Source organism: Miscanthus floridulus, chromosome 16 (genome assembly GCF_019320115.1).
Source record: "Miscanthus floridulus cultivar M001 chromosome 16, ASM1932011v1, whole genome shotgun sequence".
Classification (NCBI taxonomy): Eukaryota; Viridiplantae; Streptophyta; class Magnoliopsida; order Poales; family Poaceae; genus Miscanthus; species Miscanthus floridulus.
The window spans coordinates 108,836,657-108,856,293 of NC_089595.1; the positions used below are offsets into that span (position 1 = coordinate 108,836,657).

The window sequence follows — 19,637 nt, forward strand, 5'->3', positions numbered from 1 at the left end:
TGAAGCATGATGGAGTGTCGAAGAGAGAAGGCTTCTCATTGATTGCAATGCTTGCAAGTGCCTTCTTCTTGGTGGTCTTGTCATCATCACTATCATCATCATCACTTAAGGAAGCATCACTATCCCAAGTGACCACATATGAACCACCCTTCTTCTTCTTGAAGGTCATCTTGTCCTTCTTCTCTTTCTTTTCCTTCTTGTCCTTCTTGTTCTTCTTATTGTCATCATCATTGTCGCTATTGTATGGACATTGAGCAACAAGATGATCTATGCTTCCACATTTGAAGCACCTTCTTGACTCTTCCTTGTTCTTGGATGAAGATTTCTTTCTTCTAGCACGGTGCCCTTTCTTCATCATGAACTTGCTGTATCTAGCTTTGCCTTGCCCTTGGATGATGTGGCCTTGAATGCCACGCTCTTCTTCTTCTCATCCTTCTTCTCACCTTTCTTCTTCTTCTTTTCTTCCTTCTCATCATCATCTCTATATGTATCATCGGTCATTATATCTTCCAACACTTGGTTTAGTGTCATGGTGTCCAAACCACTACTCACTAGAATAGTGACCAATGTGCCAAATCTTGAAGGTAAGCATCTCAAGAACTTGTGGGAGAAGTCCTTGTGGGGGTATGGACCCCAATATCCACAAGACAAGACATGTGCCACACCATCAGAGGTGGCCCAGCCCATAAGATCAAGGCGTGCATGGCGCTGCTCAGCGTGCACCGCAAGATATTGTATAGTACCAAATAGGATACTTTACTTGTAACTCTACCCCTCCAGAGTATATAAGGAGAGGTTGGGGTCCCCTAGTGGATGGGCTACATCAAGATACATACATATGCAGTCATGCAATATCATACGATAGCTAATACAAACCAACAGACCACAGAATTAGGGTATTACATCATACTGATGGCCAGAACCTATCTAACTCATGTGTCTCTATTGCCTTCTTGTTCTTGATCTCACGCTCCCCTGTCGATCAATTACCTTCGTGGGATACCCCTCGGAGGACTGCCGATGATATTGTGTCGACAGTTGGCGCGCCAGGTAGGGGTGTGCGTGCTATTTCCTTGTTGAACAAGATGGCTTTTTTTGTAGGCTCTTCGTCCCTTCCGTAGCCCTGCCAGATCTTCACAGTCGGATCTATCTCGTGGGTCATCAACGCTGACGGAGTCGGAGAGCTCCTCAAGCCGGTGCAGATCGGTTTTGCGTTGACCACCCCCGCACCTGCAACTACAGATCCGATCTTGGAACCACTTCTGAGGTCGCCTTCATCAATGACCCGCCGCCCGCTTCCTCGCTACCAGAGGAGGCAAGTCGACAATGATGGTCTGATCGAATCCATCGATCGGGTCGGTCTGAAGCTCACCGATTGCCTCTCCATCGCCGAATTAGCCCTGGACACTTTGGTTTAGCACCGACCACCCTCCAATCAAAATCTATCGGAGGCTGCTCGAGAAACTCTAGGGGTTATGGCCCTACCCTTCAAGTTCACCAACGCCACTGCCGCTTACCAACATGCCCTGAGGGGCAGATTCGCTGACTAGGTTGAAGACGTCCATCCTCTCGCCGACCAGATAGCACCATACGACGTCGACCAGTCATTTTGTCTAAAGCTAAGTCACGCTTTAATATTTTCCTAAATATTCTCCAATCTCCGTATATCGCCATGATATTTCTCCGAGCTGTTTTCTCCATGTTCAATTTTCCGAACCCCCAAACAGTTGCGTTGATGCTCGGACGCCTCTAGAGATGGCCCTGTCTCTGGCTCCTCCCTACACGTGCTACGGGCTCCGCGCTCTGCGTTATGGGTGGTCGGCAGCGGCTCCTTGGTCACGCCTATTCCTCCTATATGTGCACGGGCTCCGCGCTCCACGTATGGTTAACAGGCTAGCTAGGGCTAGAGACTCAGCTACACACTAACTGTTCGGGTGGTTTATATTAAATGCATCTTCGCTCCAACTGATCGCCAAGCTACATACACTATTTTTTCTCCAGAGTTCATATATTTTTTCATCATGTACTACCCGTTCTACATGTTTGTATTGGAGGGTCATTGTCCAGGTGATTGGACCACCTAGTGCTCGGACTTCTCCACCGATCAACTGGTCGGACCGCTTGGCTCATCGACTTCGTCGCCGACCAGTTGATTGGACTGTTCGCCGGTCGTTTTTAGTCAATGCTCACTTCGCCGCTGACCAGTTGACCAGAATGTTCGTCAATCATGCTTCATCACCAGCTACGTCGGTTACTCCTCGGCCCTTGGATTCTTCGTGCTCGAGGACTAAGTGGGCACACTTCACCGCATGGACGTCGCCAGCTATGTCGGTGCTTGGACCTCACCAGATTCGCTGGGAACTCCTCGGTGCTTGGACATCGCCAGCTACACCGGGTACTCCTTAGTGCTCGGACCTCGCCAGCGACGTCGGGGACTCCTCGCTCCTCGAAACTCAGTCATCGGTAGCGACACCGAGGACTCCTCGCTCCTCGGTGCTCAGTCATCACTAGTGATGCCAGAGACTCCTCGCTCCTCAATGCTCGGTCATCGTTAGCGATGCCGGGGACTCCTCGTTCCTCGATGCTCGGTCATCGCCAGCGACGCCGGGGACTCCTCGCTCCTTGGTGCTCGGACATCGCCAGCGACATCGGGGATTCCTCGGTGCTCGAACATCACCAGCGACGCCGGGGACTCCTCGCTCCTCGGTGCTCAAACATCGCCAGCTATGCCAGGGACTCCTCGGTGCTCGAATCTTGCTACGTCTCATCGGTGTGCTATCAAGCTGCTCCATGCTGTTTGGATCAAGGTGTTGATCTTGGGCAGCACGTCTAGGGTCTTGATACGCGCATGTCAGATGACGTCGGCAAGCTTTCAAACTTCTTTGACCCTGCTACAAGATTCATTCTTCATCTTCCAGCAGGCTCGGGGACTAAGTGGGCACACTTCACCTTGTGGTGAATGTGCTTGTTCTCATCTCGAGGTTACGCCCGGTGACTAGCTGCCTGCTCGGCTGGTCTTCTACTTTCTGACCCTGGCACCACGTGACTACGCCACCTACTGTCAGGCTCAGGGACTAGCTATGGGGGTATGGCCCCCGGTATCCACAAGATAAGACATGGGCCACACCATCAGAGGTGGCCTAGCCTACAAGATCAAGGCGTGCACGGCGCTGCTCGGCATGCACCGCAAGATATTGTATAGTTCCAAATAGGCTACTTTCCTTGTAACCCTACCCCTCCAGAGTATATAAGGAGAGGTAGGGGGGCCCTAGCGGATGGGCTACATCAAGATACATACATATGCAGTCACATAATATCATACGATAGCTAATACAAACCAACATACCACAGGAGTAGGGTATTACGTCATACTGACGGCCTGAACATGTCTAACTTGTGTGTCTCTGTTGCCTTCTTGTTCTTGATCTCATGCTCCCCTACCGATCAATCTACCTTTGTGGGATACCCCTCGGAGGACTGCCGATGATATTCTATCGACAGTCCTTGTCCTTCACCTCTTCTCCAAGTGCTTTGAGATCATTGTCAAGCACTTGAAGCCTATGGAATATCTCCAACACACTCTCATCCCCCTTCATCTTGAAGCTTGCAAACTTCTCTTTGAGCATGTATGCCTTTGCACCCTTCATGGCTTGAGTGCCCTCAAATGATTCTTCCAACTTCTTCCAAGCCTCATGAGCCATCTCAATATTCTTGATTTGCTCAAATGTTCTCTTATCAATTGCATCATGAATGGCACTTAGAGCAATGTCATTGTTTTGGAGAAGTACTTCTTCGGCCGCGGTGGGATTCTCCAGATCATTAATATCAATTTTGGTTTCTACCATGTTCCATACTTTTCTATTGATTGACTTGATATGTGTGGTCATCTTTGATTTCCAATACGGACAATTTGTGCCATCAAATTGGGGTGGCTTCTTGGTGTTGTTGATTTAAGCCATTTTTACACCAAAGGTTGTAAGCCTCAAATCATGGTGACCTTGGCTCTAATACCACTTGAAAGGTCCTAATGGCTAGAGGGGGGGTGAATAGCCTATTAAAAAAATTCTACACCAACACTTAATAAAACGGTTAGACAATTATGAGGCGAAGCAAGTGTTGCGCTAGCCTACTAAAATAGCAAGCCACCTACCACAATTCTAGTTTATATAGTTTCTATCCACACAATAGCTATGACACTACACTAAGTCAGTGTGCTCTCAAAAGCTAACTAAAGAGCCACACTAACCAAACTAACAAGCTCTCACAACTAGCTACACTAAAGAGCTTGACAACTAGTTTGCGGTAATATAAAGAGAGTGGGTAAGAAGGTTATATCGCCATATCGAGGAAGGAGCCAATCAATCACAAGAACGAATAACAATGAAGACCAATCACCTCGGAATCAAATGATGAACATAAAGATTTTTTACCGAGGTTCACTTGCTTGCTCCTCGTTGTGGTGATTCACTCACTTGGAGGTTCACGCGCTAATTGGCATCACACACCAAACCCTCAATAGGGTGCCGCACAACCAACACAAGATGAGGATCACACAAGCCATGAGCAATTCACTAGAGTACCTTTTGGCTCTCTGCCAGGGAAAGGTCAAGAACCCCTCACAATCACCACGATCGGAGCCAAAGATAATCACCAACCTCCGCTCGACGATCCTCGCTGCTCCAAGCCGTCTAGGTGGCGGCAACCACCAAGAGTAACAAGCAAATCCCACAGCAAAACACGAACACCAAGTGCCTCTAGATGCAAACACTCAAGCAATGCACTTGGATTCTCTCCCAATCTCACAAAGATGTTGAATCAATGATGGAGATAAGTGGGAGGGCTTTGGCTAAGCTCACAAGATTGCTATATCAATGCAAATGGCCAAGAGAGAGAGCTAGAGCCAGCCATAGGGCTTAAATAGAAGCCCCCATAAAATAGAGCCGTTGTACCCCTTCACTGGGCACAACACAGGGTGACAGGATGCTCTGGTCATATTGACCCGACGCAGGACCCTAGCGTCCGGTCGTGAGATGCACGCCATGTGTCCCCTTTCTTCAAATGCTAGGCGCTCGATCCCAACGATCAAGTGATGACCGGACGCGCTGCTGTGAAGTGACCGAACGTTGGACCTCAATGTCCGGTCGTTTCCAGTAAGCATCTAGAAGCGAGAAATCATGACCGGACACGTCCAATCATGCTCGACCGGACTCTCCCAGCATCCGGTCACTTGGCGTTTCCTCTGTGCACTACCACGTCAGTGGGACCGGACACAGCTCTCTAGTGTCCGGTCACTAAGTGACCCGCGTCCGGTCAGAGACCGACGCTAGCGTCTTCGCTGCTTCTTCTGACCGGACGCGCCGGTCCAATCGAGACCAGCATCCGGTCACTTACAGTGACCTCTGTCTTTTCTATATAGGGCACCGGTGGCACCGTCGGACTATCCGCACTCTACGGGCAGACACTCCACCGATGAAGTTCCTAATCCTTGCTCAAATGTGCCAACCACCAAGTGTATCACCTTATGCACATGTGTGTTAGCATATTTTCATAAACATTTTCAAGGGTGTTAGCACTCCACTAGATCATAAATGCATATGCAATGAGTTAGAGCATCTAGTGGCACTTTGATAACCATATTTTGATACGAGTTTCACCCCTCTTAATAGTACGGCTATCGAATCTAAATGTGATCACACTCTCTAAGTGTCTCGATCACCAAAACAAAATAGCTCCTGCCATTTATACCTTTGCCTTAAGCCTTTTGTTTTTCTCTTTCTTCTTTTCAAGTCCAAGCGCTTGATCATCACCATCATCATGATCTTCATAATTTCTTCATCACTTGGAGTAGTGCTACCTATCTCATAATCATTTTGATAAACTAGGTTAGCATTTAGGGTTTCATCAATTCACCAAAACCAAACTAGAGCTTTCATCGGGTGCCTACTCACTCTCAGCCATGTTCTAGTGCTACAGGCGAGTATGCTTCAGACTGGTGGAGTGATCTCACAGGTAGTTTTAGCTACTACGGGTCTGGTGGCTATGACCCTTCTGGTGCAGGTGGTTCTCGTCTAGTCGGTGCTCCATGCTCAGATGATGAGGATGTTGGTAGAGATGAAGATGATGATGAATGATCTCAGCTTTCAGAGATAGCTTATAGCCCCTTTGTCCTTAGTATGTCATTGTTGAACCTTTGTGGTGATAGATGACAAAGGGGGAGAGAGACTGATTAAAGCTTCAGGATAGTTTCATTTGCTTATCTTTGTACCTAAAGATATGTACTGCAGGCTGTAGTTTCTTGAGCTTCTTTTTAGTTTCTGAGCTTCATTGATGTATCTTGAGTTTGAGATGAGACTTACTTATGCTTTATCTATGTATCTCTTGAGACATGATCTTTATTTATATTATATTAGTGGCTTGTGGACTTGAGAAAATGTGTAATGAGTGCTATGTGTGACATACATGTGTTGTATTTATTTTCATAAGAACTATGCATGCTAGAATGAAAATATTTGATGTAATGCCTTTATATTTATTCTTGTGTGATATATCTTGTCATATGCATCACGATTTTACTTTGTCACACACACATGCACCCCATGGATGCAATGATTTAGGGGGAGTCTCCTATTTGTTCTAGTATGTGAAATTGACATTTGAGTTTATTTTGTGAATTCTAATCATAAGCACATATTAAGGGGAGCCTCTCATAAATCATTGAACCCAAAAGCTTAAATGTTTATATTCTTTTATAAGCTTTAATCAAGTTGTCATCAATCACCAAAAAGAAGGAGATTGAAAGTGTATCTAGCCCTTTAGTGGGTTTTGGATGATTGAATGACAACGTGATTAAAGGTCTAACCCGTTTGCTAAGTGTGGACAGGTAATAGGTTATCTCATAGGTACTTAATGAAAGCCAAAATGATATGTTGTTGTATAAACAATCTAGTTCAAGCACAAGACAACAATAGAAATGGAATTCATACAAATGCTTTATTTATTGTGGGGTTTCCATGTACTATGTGAAAGCAAGCTCGTAAGAATTAATTAATGAGACATGAGGGATTGCATATGGAATGGTCTCATATTTGAAGCTTGCTAAATTGAAATGAAAAAGATAATAATAAAAATGAATGGATGATTCAACACAAGATGTGACTTGATGGCTTGAGACGGTGAAGATAGCAAGGAAAGGCTTCAAGGTACTAAGCAAGGGTGAAGGGCAAGCGATGGCTTGGCGGCCGAAGAACCTAGCTAGGGTGAAGAAGGAAGTACTTGCATTTAGTTGAGGTACTAATCAAGCTATGATGGTCATGTCAATGTGGAGGATCAAATCACTATTGGAGTGTTTGATGGAAGTGACTTGATACATTTGGGATTATTCAAATTTGATGAATGGAATCAAGTCACGTGCTCAAGATGGCTATGCTCAAGTGAAAAGATCAATATCAATATGTTGGCACCCTCACTTGATGAAGATTGGAATACATAGCTTCGGTTGAAAGAGATCAACTCAAAAGGTTTAAATTTGTTATACACTTTAAAATTGAGTTAATAGGAATGCCGTACTATTAAGAGGGATGCATCATGTTGATAGATAATGTTTCATAAGTGCTCAAGCCAACCCATGTGAGTTTTGAGTGTTTCAGAGACAAAAGAGCTAACCTGTTTTTGCTGGTCTAGCAATACCGGACGTGTCCGGTATTTGCCCAGCAATGGTAATATTGTTGATCTCGGGTTGGTTTGTCGGGAGTTTTGACGGTCGAGAGTTCTGAGGTCTTGCGCTTAACTGATTTGGAGAGTTCACTGTGGTGGTCATACCGGACGTGTCTGGCATGGACGGCCAGAGGCCAACGGCTAGTTTTCAAATGCCTTGAGGGTCGGGAGTTCCGATGTGAGTCGGGAGTTCCGACGGTCGGAAGTTCCGGCATGAGTCAGGAGTTCTGACACCTCACATACTTTAACTCAGTTACCGTAGTTTTCAAATGTGCTGAGGGTCGAGAGTTCCGACGTGAATTAGGAGTTCCAACGGTCGGAAATTCCAGCATTCATCGGGAGTTCCAACGCCTCACAACGTCACTGTAACTCTGTTACCATTGGCGCAGTGTAAGTCATACCGGACGTGTTCGGTATGGCAACGGCTAGTTTTTCTAAGGGGGCTATAAATACCCCCAAGCCTCCACCTTTAGAGGCTGCTGATTCTATGGGTTGCTATACATGTTTTTGAGCCTTGCCAACTCTCCCAAACCCTCTCTTAGTGAGTGTGTGATCCAAATTGCCAAATCAATTAGTAGGTTGAGAGAAATTCAAAAAGAGAGCAATCCAACCACTTGAGCACTTGTGCATATTGTCAATCTCGTGATTTGCATTTGTTACTCTTGGACTCTTCGGTCCTAGACGGCTAGGCGTCGCCGGAGAGCACCCGAGAGATTGTGGTGTGCCTCGGAAAGTTTGTAACGGTCGATTCTGCCGCCTCAGAATCAACTAGTGGAAGGAGGAAAATGAGTTGGAAAAGACTCTGGCTAGAGTGACCTTTGTGGTACCCTCTAGGGCTGACCTTCGCTTGGTCGCCCGTAGCCTCCTCAACGGAGAGTAGGACTCGAACGAGTCCGAACTTCGGTAAAACAAATATCGCGTCTCAATTCGCATTTTATTTGATATTTGTGTTGCTCTAGCTCTTGTGCAGGTTCTCTGTGTATATTATCATCTCTAGTAGGTACCTACAGTTTGGCTTGAAGATAGAAATCGAAAGGAGCAAGTTTGGGACTGCTCTGCAGAAATCATGTATACCGAACACGTCCGGTATTTCCTACCTGTGCTGAAAATATTTATTCTCTGTTTCTAACTTTATGTTGCAGGGTTGTAGCTTCTAGATATATTCTTTATACCTTGTTTACTCTGTGGCTAACTTATGAGGGGTGGTATTGTTTCCGCATAAAAAGGTGTTAATTTTCAGAAACGCCTATTCACCCCCCTCTAGGCGGCATCCTAGGTCATTTCAGAACTAAACCTAACATGCCTTAGGTAATTGAAGAGAACAACAAGCACATGAAATGGCATGTGAGAACATGTACCAAACAAGGGTACATAGTTCCTTTGTAGATCGAAGATACGATCCTACAGGTAGTAGATGTACTGCTGATGCGGATAAATTGGTCGAGGATCGACCCACCTAGTGAACCCACAGTTTTCTTCAGACTCGGAAGACTACAATAAGTATGTCCTATGAGTTATAAGGGTATTCGAGAAACATATTTAACAAATGAAATATAATAGCAATTACCCATGCTTGCAGGCATTTGAAGAAGCGATGACCTCCATCGATCCCCTCAGTGAACATCTGCACTAAGCAGTCTTTACCATGTATGCATTTTGGCCAATCTTTCTTTCGGTTATCGTATCCTCTGAGAGGGCACCCTTTAGTTAAATCACTCTTACTCTGGGGGGAAACTGATACACTGTTTCTTCAAAAAAATCAGGACCAAGAGACCCCTCCCACACAATAGAAGTTCTCTCCGTCCCCCTTTTCTCTCCCACTTCCGAAACCCTTTCCTCTAGATGATCCTCCAGATATTCCTAGTCCAACGAAACCGAATACTAGTTTGGTTTTGTTTTTGGTTAGCAATGCATCCTGGAACGCATATATAGACGGAGGCAGGTTTGCTAGCCGTTGTATTGTGTCGTAAATGCTCCTGGAAAGTCTACTCAGAATCACTGAAAAGCCTACATCGAAGAACACTGGAGAGCCTAGATTCCATGACCGAAAAGTCTATTCGAATTTAGATTTCAATCACTATTTCAAAGGACACTGAAAAGCCTATTCGACGATGACATGATAAATCACTGTAAAGGCTAGATGCTATAGGTGTACTGCACAAATATACTTTAGGTAGAAAATTTTGGTATAATTTCCCTGATTTTTTTGATGCAATCCATACACAAATATGACATGAATATTTAACCTCAATACAATATGTTCAAACGTACAAATATATGTCACATTCATCTCAAACCATATACATGAGCATATTAATATTCCATACAGTCCATAATTATAGTCCATAGTAGTTGATAGTCCATAATAATAGTCCATATAGTCCATAATAATAGTCCATACAGTCCACAATAGTTCATAATGAAAGTCCACAAAGTCCATAACAGTACATAATAATATCTACCACAAACCCTCACTGTCTCCTAGTCTTACCCTTACCCTTACCCTTGTGACAAAGAGCGTCGGTGCCTGGAGTGTAAGGGTCAGGTGGACGGCGTCGCCTAGTGCCTAGAGACCGTGTAGGCTGAGTCGAAGGAGCGCCCTATAGCTGAGACGGTCCAAGCTCCTCATGCCTCTGGTCCACCTCCTCGTCGTCCTCGTCCTCGTACGCAATGCATATGAACCCTGTAGGTTCTTGGCTAGACGAACCTAAGCCTCCTTCTCCTGCAGAAGGACGTGCACGTCTTGCGTCGTGGCTGTCCTGCAACCACAACGAGCAACCGCATGGCTTAGCCGACATGACTGTCTCTGTTGTACAAAATCATGTTAACTGAAAGAATTTAACGTATCAATATTATACTTAAAAGAATTTTTAGAATCTAACGTCTATGGTGGGTGCTGCGGCCTTGCAGCCGGACATCAGCCCCTCCCTCGTCCTTTTCCAAGGTCTGCCCTCGGCACTTCGAGGGCTAGCGGCAACAATGGAACGGCCGGCGGGGAGGGGCTGGCTCGTGGATGCCGGAGCAGGGGTCGGGGTCATGCTCGGGCGGAGTAGACTTGCCACGCGGACAACAGGATCAAAGACGAGGTCGCGGTGCGCCAGAAGCAGGAGGACGGGGTCGCGCGGGCGGACGGGGTCGACGGGTGGGCCGCGGGGCGCGGCGCGGCTGGCTTGGAGTACCGGGCCGGGCTCGGAGCGGCTGGCTTGGAGGACCGGGCGTGGGCGTGGTGGTGCGGCACCGGCGGCAGGCGGGCTCAGGAGTCGCACGAATGAGAGAGAAGGAAAGAGGAAGAGGAAGAGGAAGAAGAGTGAAAGGAAAGTGAGCTCACATGTTAGGCAGGCACGGCGTCAAAGATGTAGGCATTGAGCTCAGCGCCAAGATCTACGGCGTCAAGATCTATGGCGTCGAGTTGGCTGCCACGTCTGCCTCGGCGTCAGCGTGGGCACAAGACCTCTGCGTGAGACGTATAATCTCGACGTCAATTACTACGGCGCCGAGCTGAGGTTATAGATTTTAAAAGTACACCTCCTGAGACATATTTATTTAAAAACAAGGGAAAAAAACAAAAAATTCGGGAGCCCAACGCCGCAAGCCGAGCAGAGCATAACAGCCAACCCGGTCAGCAAAGACAGCACCTGTTCAAAGCAGAACAGCCAACCCGGCCGTGCGTGCTCGCGCTGCGTTTCCTGCATAATAAAACCCGCCTCGCCCGGGCCCGGAGGCCGGCGCAAGTGGGTCAACTCGCAACCGCAGACCAGAGCGCGGGGCCGGCTTCCCGGAGTCCGGAAGCGCCCAGGCGCCGCCGTCGCTGTCGCCACCGCGCCCGGCTCGCCCGCGTCCACAAAAGCCGCCAGGGCCCGTACGCCGATGGATCCTGCCGCGACGGCAGATCCCGGCAGCTCCAGCTCCCCCACGCCCACGCTGCGGAAGCGGACGATCTCTATAGACACGTCGCGACGAGGAGGCGACGACGCGTCGCGGGAGACCGCGCCCGGGCCAGAGCGGGAGGAGCAGCAGCAGGAGGAGGGCTCGATGGCGGCGTCCGCGCCGGCGGAGGAGGCGGCGGCAGCGAGGGGGAGGGACCTGGAGGCGGCGGGCGAGCCGATGAGCCCCGCGGGGCGGCTGTTCCGGGAGAAGCACTTCAACTGCTACATCGTGGCCGTGATCGGGCTGGGCACGGTGGTGGACGTCGCGGCGGCGCGCGCGGGGCTGGAGGCCACGCTCGTCCGCCACCCGCGCTTCTCCAGCATCCAGGTACGCCCTCACTCTGCTCGCAGCTCGCCTCTGGAATGGTTCCTCACTTCCTCGGCTGATGCCGAATTTGGTCTGTTTTTCGTTTGCTTCCGCTCTCGGCTCCCCTACCAAACCCGGCCGAAGGGCCGAGAGGGAAAGCGAGAGGACATGGCCGTTGACCTCAGCCACGACGCTGGCACGCCGGACAGGGCATGGTGCACGGGCCACGTCTGCACCACCTTTGCGGCACCGCCCGGCAGATGGACAGGCTACCCTGCGGCGGCTGCCCTTGTCCGCTCCGCGAGGTCTTTAGGATAGCAAACGGCAAGCGAGCTTCGTGCATGCCTGTCTGGGACTCCGGGCAAAGAATAGTTTGTCTCTATTTCGTGAAAAAAATAGTTTGTCTACCGCCAGAGAGGCTCATTCACCCCTCTCCTTTAAGCTTATTTGATTTATAAGCTATATTTTTTTTATCAATCAATAGCATATTTTTCTTGTGCTAAATCAGTTAATCGTACTTTCAATTATGACTTATCAGTAACCAAACCCAAATAAATAGGACGATTATCCTTGCATGTGATGCTTGAGGTGACTGGTGCGGTGGTAAAATCAAGTAGTACTTTTTTAGCTACTCCGTACGTTGATGCTGCACGCCTGCACATGTCCTCTTGCCTTTTTTTTAGCTACGTTGTTTGTCCTTGGCTTCTGATATTTGTCGTGTTTTTTTAAACTTTGTGGGGCATAGAACCAGAGCTGAGAAATCTAGACATCTCCTTAAGAAATTGAATCACACTTAACCAAAATCTGTTCAAGTCTTGTATGTTTTTATTATTTGAGAGCAGTTTATATCCTTGTTTGCCTTAGTTTAGCCAATATAACGTCGGAAGATCCTGATCTCTGCCTCAACATCCATCAAAACTCAAAACCATGGCGCAAATCAACTTGCACTGTGGTTATAAAAAATTGGTTACGATTTTGCGTCCGGAGACAGACCGCTCTACTAGAAATGTACTGTAGACGATTGGTTCCCAACAAGGCAACAACGCAACAAACCTGGTGCAGTGCGAAGGAATGACTGGATAAGACCGACCAGATGGTGGTAATAAGTACTACATTCCATTTCATCGACGTGTCCGTCAGTCCGTGGTTAATGTGGGCCCGGTTCGTTTCGTCGAAAAAACAAATCGAAACATTGTTCCGTTTATTTGTTGTGAGAGAAAAACGTTGTTTCGGTTAAAAAAACAAGCTGAAAAAGATGGATTATAAGAGAAGCCAACAGGGCCACAATGTTCTCCAAATTTCCACTCAGGCCTCGTTTAGATTGCGAAAAAATTTCAACCCGATGAATAGTACCACTTTCGTCTTATTTGACAAATATTGTCCAATCGTGGACCAACTAGGCTCAAAAGATTCATCTCGTGATTTCCAACTAAACTGTGTAATTAGTTATTTTTTTTACCTACATTTAATACTCCATGCAAGCGGCTAAAAATTGATGTGATGGAGAGAGAGTGAAAAAACTTGGAATTTGGGATGCATCTAAACAAGGCCTCAGATCTGTTCGAAAAGGATACGATGTTAACGTGTTCTTGCACTGAAGCGTATGTGACTCTAGCGTCACTGTAGAGTACCCGAACTGCCTGTTCCTTGTTCTCTCTTGTCGGCTTTTGCAGCATAGCAGCCGTTCGACTGATGAATACGCAACAAAGAAACGCACACATGCGGCACGCCACTGCAAACCTGAAGATCAATAGTGCCGGGCACAGACTCTGCAAATCTCAAGCCATCGCTACCAATCCACCGGAAACTGATGGTGGACGGCCCTGACCGGGACAAGATCATAAGTGCTGTGCTGTGCAGGACCGCAGTGAAACTCGACGTCCAAACCAAGTGTTGCTGTATCTCCCTTTCCTACAAATCTTTTCGCCCATAATGTTTTTTTGCCACTTGATTGAGGAGCTGGTGATCAGAGATACTACGATATTGATATAAATTAATGGAGTGGGTCAATTATTAATAAATCTCCCAAAGAATACGGTTGTGTGGAATTATCATTTGATGGGTGAAAACGACCTGTTTTTATCTTGATTCCGCATTTCCGCTGGCAGGTGAAGGATGATGCGAGAAAGAACGCCAAGCCGCGGTGGGTGCGGACCACGGTGAACCTGGACGATCACGTCATCGTCCCCTACCTGGACCCCGCCGCCACGTCGACCAAGCCGGACCAGGCCGTGGAGGACTACCTGTCCTGGCTGTCTACGGCGCCCATGGACCACTCCCACCCGCTCTGGGAGTTCCACGTCCTCGACTTCCCGACGTCCGAGGCCACCGCCACCGTCGCCATCCGCATGCACCACTCCCTCGGCGACGGCGTCTCGCTGCTGTCGCTGCTCATCGCCAGCGCCGCGGACCCGGCGCGGCTGCCGGAGCTGCCGCCCGCGCCGCGCCGCGCGGGCCCCGTCTACGCCCGCCCGCGCCCGCCGCTCTCTGCGGGCTTCGTGGCGCTCGCGCTGTGGCTGTGGTCCTACGTCGTGCTCGCGTGGCACACGCTGGTGGACGTCGTGTGCTTCGTGGCCACGGCGTGGTTCCTGCGCGACCCGCGCACGCCGTTCATGGCCGCGTCCGAGGGCGTCGAGTTCCGCCGCAAGCGCTTCGTGCACCGCACGCTCAGCCTCGACGACGTCAAGTTCGTCAAGAATGCCATGAAGTGTGTAAGAGCTTCTCTTGTTTGCTACTCCTAATTCAGTTCTCTCCTTCTAAAGGATTGACCCAAATACATCGTGTGATGGCTTCTGCAGACTGTCAACGATGTCCTTGTTGGAGTGACCAATGCAGGGTTGTCGCGGTATTATTTACGTAAGACCAGTGAGTGTAAGCCTGTGATTCCATGCGCATCAATACTAAATCATGTTCCACATTAGCATTCTGCATCTCCGTCGCAACATGCTAAAAACCAGGCTACATTTTATCCTCATATTTCTTGATTTTCGTCAGGTGATACCAACAGCGAGAGGAACAAATCACAGAGCATTCGCGTCCGATCAGCTCTCCTCGTTAACATTAGGAAAACACCTGGTTTACATGTAATTGTTTCATCTGTTTTTTTTATGAATATATCAACACTTTGGGCGGCCTTTAATTTAGTATTGTCCTTGGATAATTTATTCTGAACCCGCAATTTGATTTTGAGCAGGCATTGTCGGAAATGATGGATTCTGGCAAGAACAATGGGGCAAAATGGGGGAACCTGATTGGTTACATGATACTACCTTTCCATATAGCCATGCACGATGATCCTCTTGAATACATCCGCCAAGGGAAAAGGACAGCTGAAAGGAAGAAGGTTTCATTAGAAGCAGTTTTCACGTACTGGAGTGGGAACCTAATAGTCAAACTTTTTGGCATGAAGGTATGATTAGCAACATGTTTGCTTTGACTGTTGTTTTTGTTTTACTTGTAGACTTGTGAGGTTTTGGCAGTTCGGTGCAGTTCATTTCAAGTTGAAACCAAATCATTTGGGATGTTTAAACACTAAATCTAAAGAAAAAAAAACTAAAATTCACAACTGTATGTATTCTCAGCCTTGTCATGAACTACTCTAAATTGGCAGGATCACATGACAAGTGACCGCTGTAATTCTTTTTCACCCTTACAAGTTACAATAAGTTTTTTTGGGGCACTTTGTTGTAACCAGAGGTCACATGACAAGAGTCTGATCTTTTGCAAATTAACACCGTGGACCAGATTGAGCTATCTTTTGTCTACTCTGGAATGTTTGACTCTAACTATGAAACTTGTGTAGGCTGCAGCAGCTCTCTGCTATGGTATGTTCACAAATACAACCATGTCATTCTCAAGCATGGTCGGACCTGCTGAGAAGGTGGAGTTCTATGGCCATCCAATCGTCTATATCGCTCCCTCTGTCTACGGGCATCCACATGTAAACACTCGCTAGTCATTAATACTAGTATTGAACACTCAAACAGCTTCCAGTTCTCAATTGTTAATTATCTTACCTTAACGTGTGTAGGCTCTGACTGTACATTACCAAAGCTATACGAACTCCATCAAAATTGTCCTCGCAGTGGATGATGCTCAGTTTCCAGACTCTCATCAGCTTTTGGACGACTTTGCCGAGTCCCTCAGGCTCATCCATCAGGCAGCTTCAACAAGATGACAGAAACAAGATCAATATTTTTTTTAGTAGAATGTAGGTTGTTGGTGAGAACACGCAAGGGAATGCTGGACAACAACATATCAGGAACTTAATGCCTGGTTACTTGACTGGGGACTCCATAAACTTTCAAGAAATCACTAGAGACCGTGCAAATTGTAAAGTGTAACTGTGTAAGACTAGAATGTATATCAATATTGTTCAACCAATTGTGGTGGAATCACAAAATGGATATTATACGAAGGAATTCAACATCGACTATAGGTAGCGGTTCCATTAGAATGTAACAATTCCACATATACATAAACATGTTAGCCTTAAAAAAAACGCTGCACGTGGTATATAACAGTAGATAGCAAATAGGATACTACTACTCCTTATGTAGAAAATTATAAGCTGTTCTACCTTTTCTAGATACATTGATTTTGTTATGCACCTAGACTTATGTTATATCTAGATGCATAGCAAAAACAATGTTTCTAGAAAAACCAGAACGACTTATAATTTGGAATGGAGGGAGTACATAAGAATTTCCACTAGATGCATAGTACTCGACTTTCCTGAAGCTACAAAGACCAGAAGCCTAACCGCAACACCTGCGTAACCTACCCAAGTTGATAGAGAAGTCTCATTTCCTGCCCTATTCTAATCTCACTTTGCCCCTCGGCAGCTGGTTTTTGCAGCCGCTGCAGCTGCCATGCCTCTCATAAAATCACTGTACAGCCAGCCAGCTGCAGCTGTTTCTACAAGCAGCCGAACAAGCTGAATGTAGCGCTTCGATTAATCATTCTATTGCTATTTGTGGTGCTAGAGGTAGCTGTACCTGATCTTGTACCCTCATAGCTTTTCTGCTGGGAACCTAGCTATGTTTATGATTATGCTTTGCTAACTGCTACACGTGCATGCTAGTTTGGTAACATCAAATAGCTAGGATTACTACTTGACGTGACTCCTAATTCATGAGTGCTTAAATTCCTTAGTGAAAATCACCAAAGTGCATGTTCTTAGCTTACCGCTTCCTTCATTACGATTGATCCAATCAAGGTTTACTACTGAAGTAGTTTTGTTTAATTATTATTGAATGAAACTACTTCAGTAGTAAATTTGATCAGATCAACTATGGCTAGTAGCCTAGTACTTGCTCTTCCCTACTCACAAATATAAATCCATTTATATATGTTTGACTTAAGTCAAACTTTTTTTTTATAACTTTGATCGCTCATATAAAATTTGTATAGATTGACATTAGAGTAGGGCTACAGCTAGCTAAAAGAAATTCCTCTACTGTCTGTGTTCCTTATGTTATTAGATTCTCCATTTGACGACTGTTGAGTGTTTTTGTTATGATAATCTGTCATTGGTGGAGGGCCTGCATATGTAGCTTAGCTCGCAAAACATCTGAACTTCGCTGTAAGTTCTGAGTTCTGGTGAGATAAAATATCTCTGAAATATAATAAACTGCCGATGTGAAGGACTAGAATAAGATAGGGATGTTTATATGCAGCTAATATTATTTGGAACAGAGCTCATAGAGCCATAGTGACTAGCTGTATACTTGCATATATCACTACTGTTTAAGCAAAAACTAAATAAAATGAATACAATTGGTTGTTGAGCTATTTGTACCGTCATAAGTTTCTGACTTCTCTTTAAATTAATTTCAAAACTATCTTTGTACTACCACTGTACACAACCTTGTCCAAACTCTTAACACAACTTGGATTAACAGCCTAAAACCATGGCTTTTAGGTGTTGCCACCACTGAGTTCATCAAAACAAGCATTTGCAGTTTCAGACTTCGGCTATTGATCCTTTCTTTTCACTCTTGTACAAACTTTCAGACTAAGTTGCAAGCAAGCCATACAATGGGCAATCGAACTTCCATGGCTTAAGGCAGTGCTAAAACCTTGGCTATCACAACAAAGTCATTGCTAGACACAGCAAAGCCAGTGCTAAAACCTTGGCTATCACAACAAAGTCATTGGCTATCACAGCCAGTGCTAAACACAGATGTCTCCTATACCTCTTCTACACCAAGAGGCGAGGAGCAGACGACTAGTTGGTGCTAGGTTCCTCTGGTTTCCTGACCAAGATAAACAAGGCTACACGGTTGCTGCGAAATTCAGGGTGCCATTGGTCCTGCTCAATGCAAGCAATTAGGAAGTCCTCCATTGCTGCCTCCAAGAAGCACTCCAGCACAGCATTTATACAATCACATAGAAAGCATTTGTTTGGCGTGTGATGAGTCAGTCACTCGATCCCATTCTAAAATGAAACAGAGAACGTGAAAGAGAAGCCTTACCGTTGCGAAGCTCTCCAGCTAGAAGTATCGTGGTGTGTTTTCCTGAGAGCTGGTTGAGAGTGGCCAGGAGATCGTCCACCGCTTCCTCATTGTATATGACATCAGAGCCGAGCACTGAAAGAATTGAACAATCAATTGATCACATCTATCGTATTCTATGAAGATGAACTGAATCAGAAGCAGACAGCAGTTTAATATCCATGCAAGAAACAGGGGAAAAAGCAGAGGCGAGCAGACCGAAATCGGGCAGTGGGTCCTTGAGCAATTCATGGTGAGGATCGTCGCCCCACACAAGCTCCGTGACCCGAGCGGAGCCCGGGACGTGGGGGTCGTCGACATTGAGGGCGACATTCTTCCTGAGCAGCTTGAGCCGGTCAGGGAGGTCGGTGAGGACCACATGGGCGCCCAGCAGGGCGGCGGAGCACCCCACCAGGCCGCACCCGGACCCGAGGTCCACCGCGCGCGTGCCCCGGAGGAGCAGCCGCTGGGAGTCGACGGCGTGCTCGAGGAACTTGGCGAGCACTACGCCGCTGTCCCAGACGACCGCCCCCGTGACCCCCGGGGTGGTCATGGAGGAGGGGGACTGCAGCAGGGACAGGCTCCGCCCGCAGGCATCGAGCTCGAAGGCGTGCGCCGCCTGGCGGACCAGCGCGTTGTTGCGGTGCGCCTCGGGCTGCCCCAGGCCCCACAGCAGCATCGTCTACCCCGTACGCGCCCATCCCGCTGCCCATCATCCTTCGACTCGACGACGGGGCGGCGGCGCTCTGCCCTCTTTTTCTGGAGAAACGTGAATGTTGGGCCGATCTGGGCCGGCCGTGAGTTTGTCCAAGGCCCACCGGTAATGTCTCCTCCTCCTCCTCCTCCTCCTCATCCTTCCTCGGTTCAAGCTGGCCCCACCACCGGCCCTGTGCGAATGCGATGCCACCCACCCCGCTCATTTTTTTTTATTTTTAACATTTTTTTAAAACTAATTTTAAATCTAACACCGTTTAATTTTCCTCCCAAAACTAACACTTTTGGCCGCGCCTATTTTTCTGGCGCGGCGAAATGCCTGTGGCGCGTCATGCATGGTGGCGCGACGAGAGTGATGACGTGGCGACGACCGGGACACTGACCGGTAACATGGTAGGGTCTGCCGCGTCACCGATCTTGACGCGGCGCCGCCGCGCCATCCCTCACGGCGCGGCAGGAGAGGCCAGGAGAAGTCGACGCCTA

The 19,637-nt window shown here is 47.4% G+C and overlaps 1 protein-coding gene and 1 pseudogene across 2 annotated transcripts; one reads left to right on the plus strand and one right to left on the minus strand.

Moving 5' to 3' along the window:
* Positions 1–11,367: 11,367 nt before the first annotated feature.
* Positions 11,368–16,348, plus strand: LOC136512273 (wax ester synthase/diacylglycerol acyltransferase 11-like). Of its 2 annotated transcripts, none has more exons than XM_066506243.1 (7): positions 11,368–11,967; positions 14,055–14,657; positions 14,745–14,817; positions 14,941–15,029; positions 15,140–15,355; positions 15,749–15,886; positions 15,977–16,348. In XM_066506243.1, exons 1-7 carry the CDS (start codon positions 11,581–11,583, stop codon positions 16,121–16,123), a joined length of 1,653 nt encoding a protein of 550 aa, XP_066362340.1. In that variant the 5' UTR covers positions 11,368–11,580; the 3' UTR covers positions 16,124–16,348. The 2 variants fall into 2 exon arrangements, with proteins under 2 accessions (XP_066362340.1, XP_066362341.1); XM_066506244.1 differs by having other exon boundaries at positions 11,370–11,967; positions 14,745–14,811.
* Positions 16,349–17,830: 1,482 nt separating this feature from the next.
* Positions 17,831–19,125, minus strand: LOC136514333 (uncharacterized; annotated as a pseudogene).
* Between the last annotated feature and the right edge of the window lie 512 nt (positions 19,126–19,637).

Bases quoted from the DNA above. Each gene is read 5' to 3' on its own strand.
- LOC136512273 (XM_066506243.1), top strand. From the start codon at position 11,581: ATGGATCCTGCCGCGACGGCAGATCCCGGCAGCTCCAGCTCCCCCACG. The intron at 11,968-14,054 runs GTACGCCCTCAC...TTCCGCTGGCAG, and splicing joins CGCGCTTCTCCAGCATCCAG to GTGAAGGATGATGCGAGAAA. The intron at 14,658-14,744 runs GTAAGAGCTTCT...TGGCTTCTGCAG, and splicing joins TCAAGAATGCCATGAAGTGT to ACTGTCAACGATGTCCTTGT.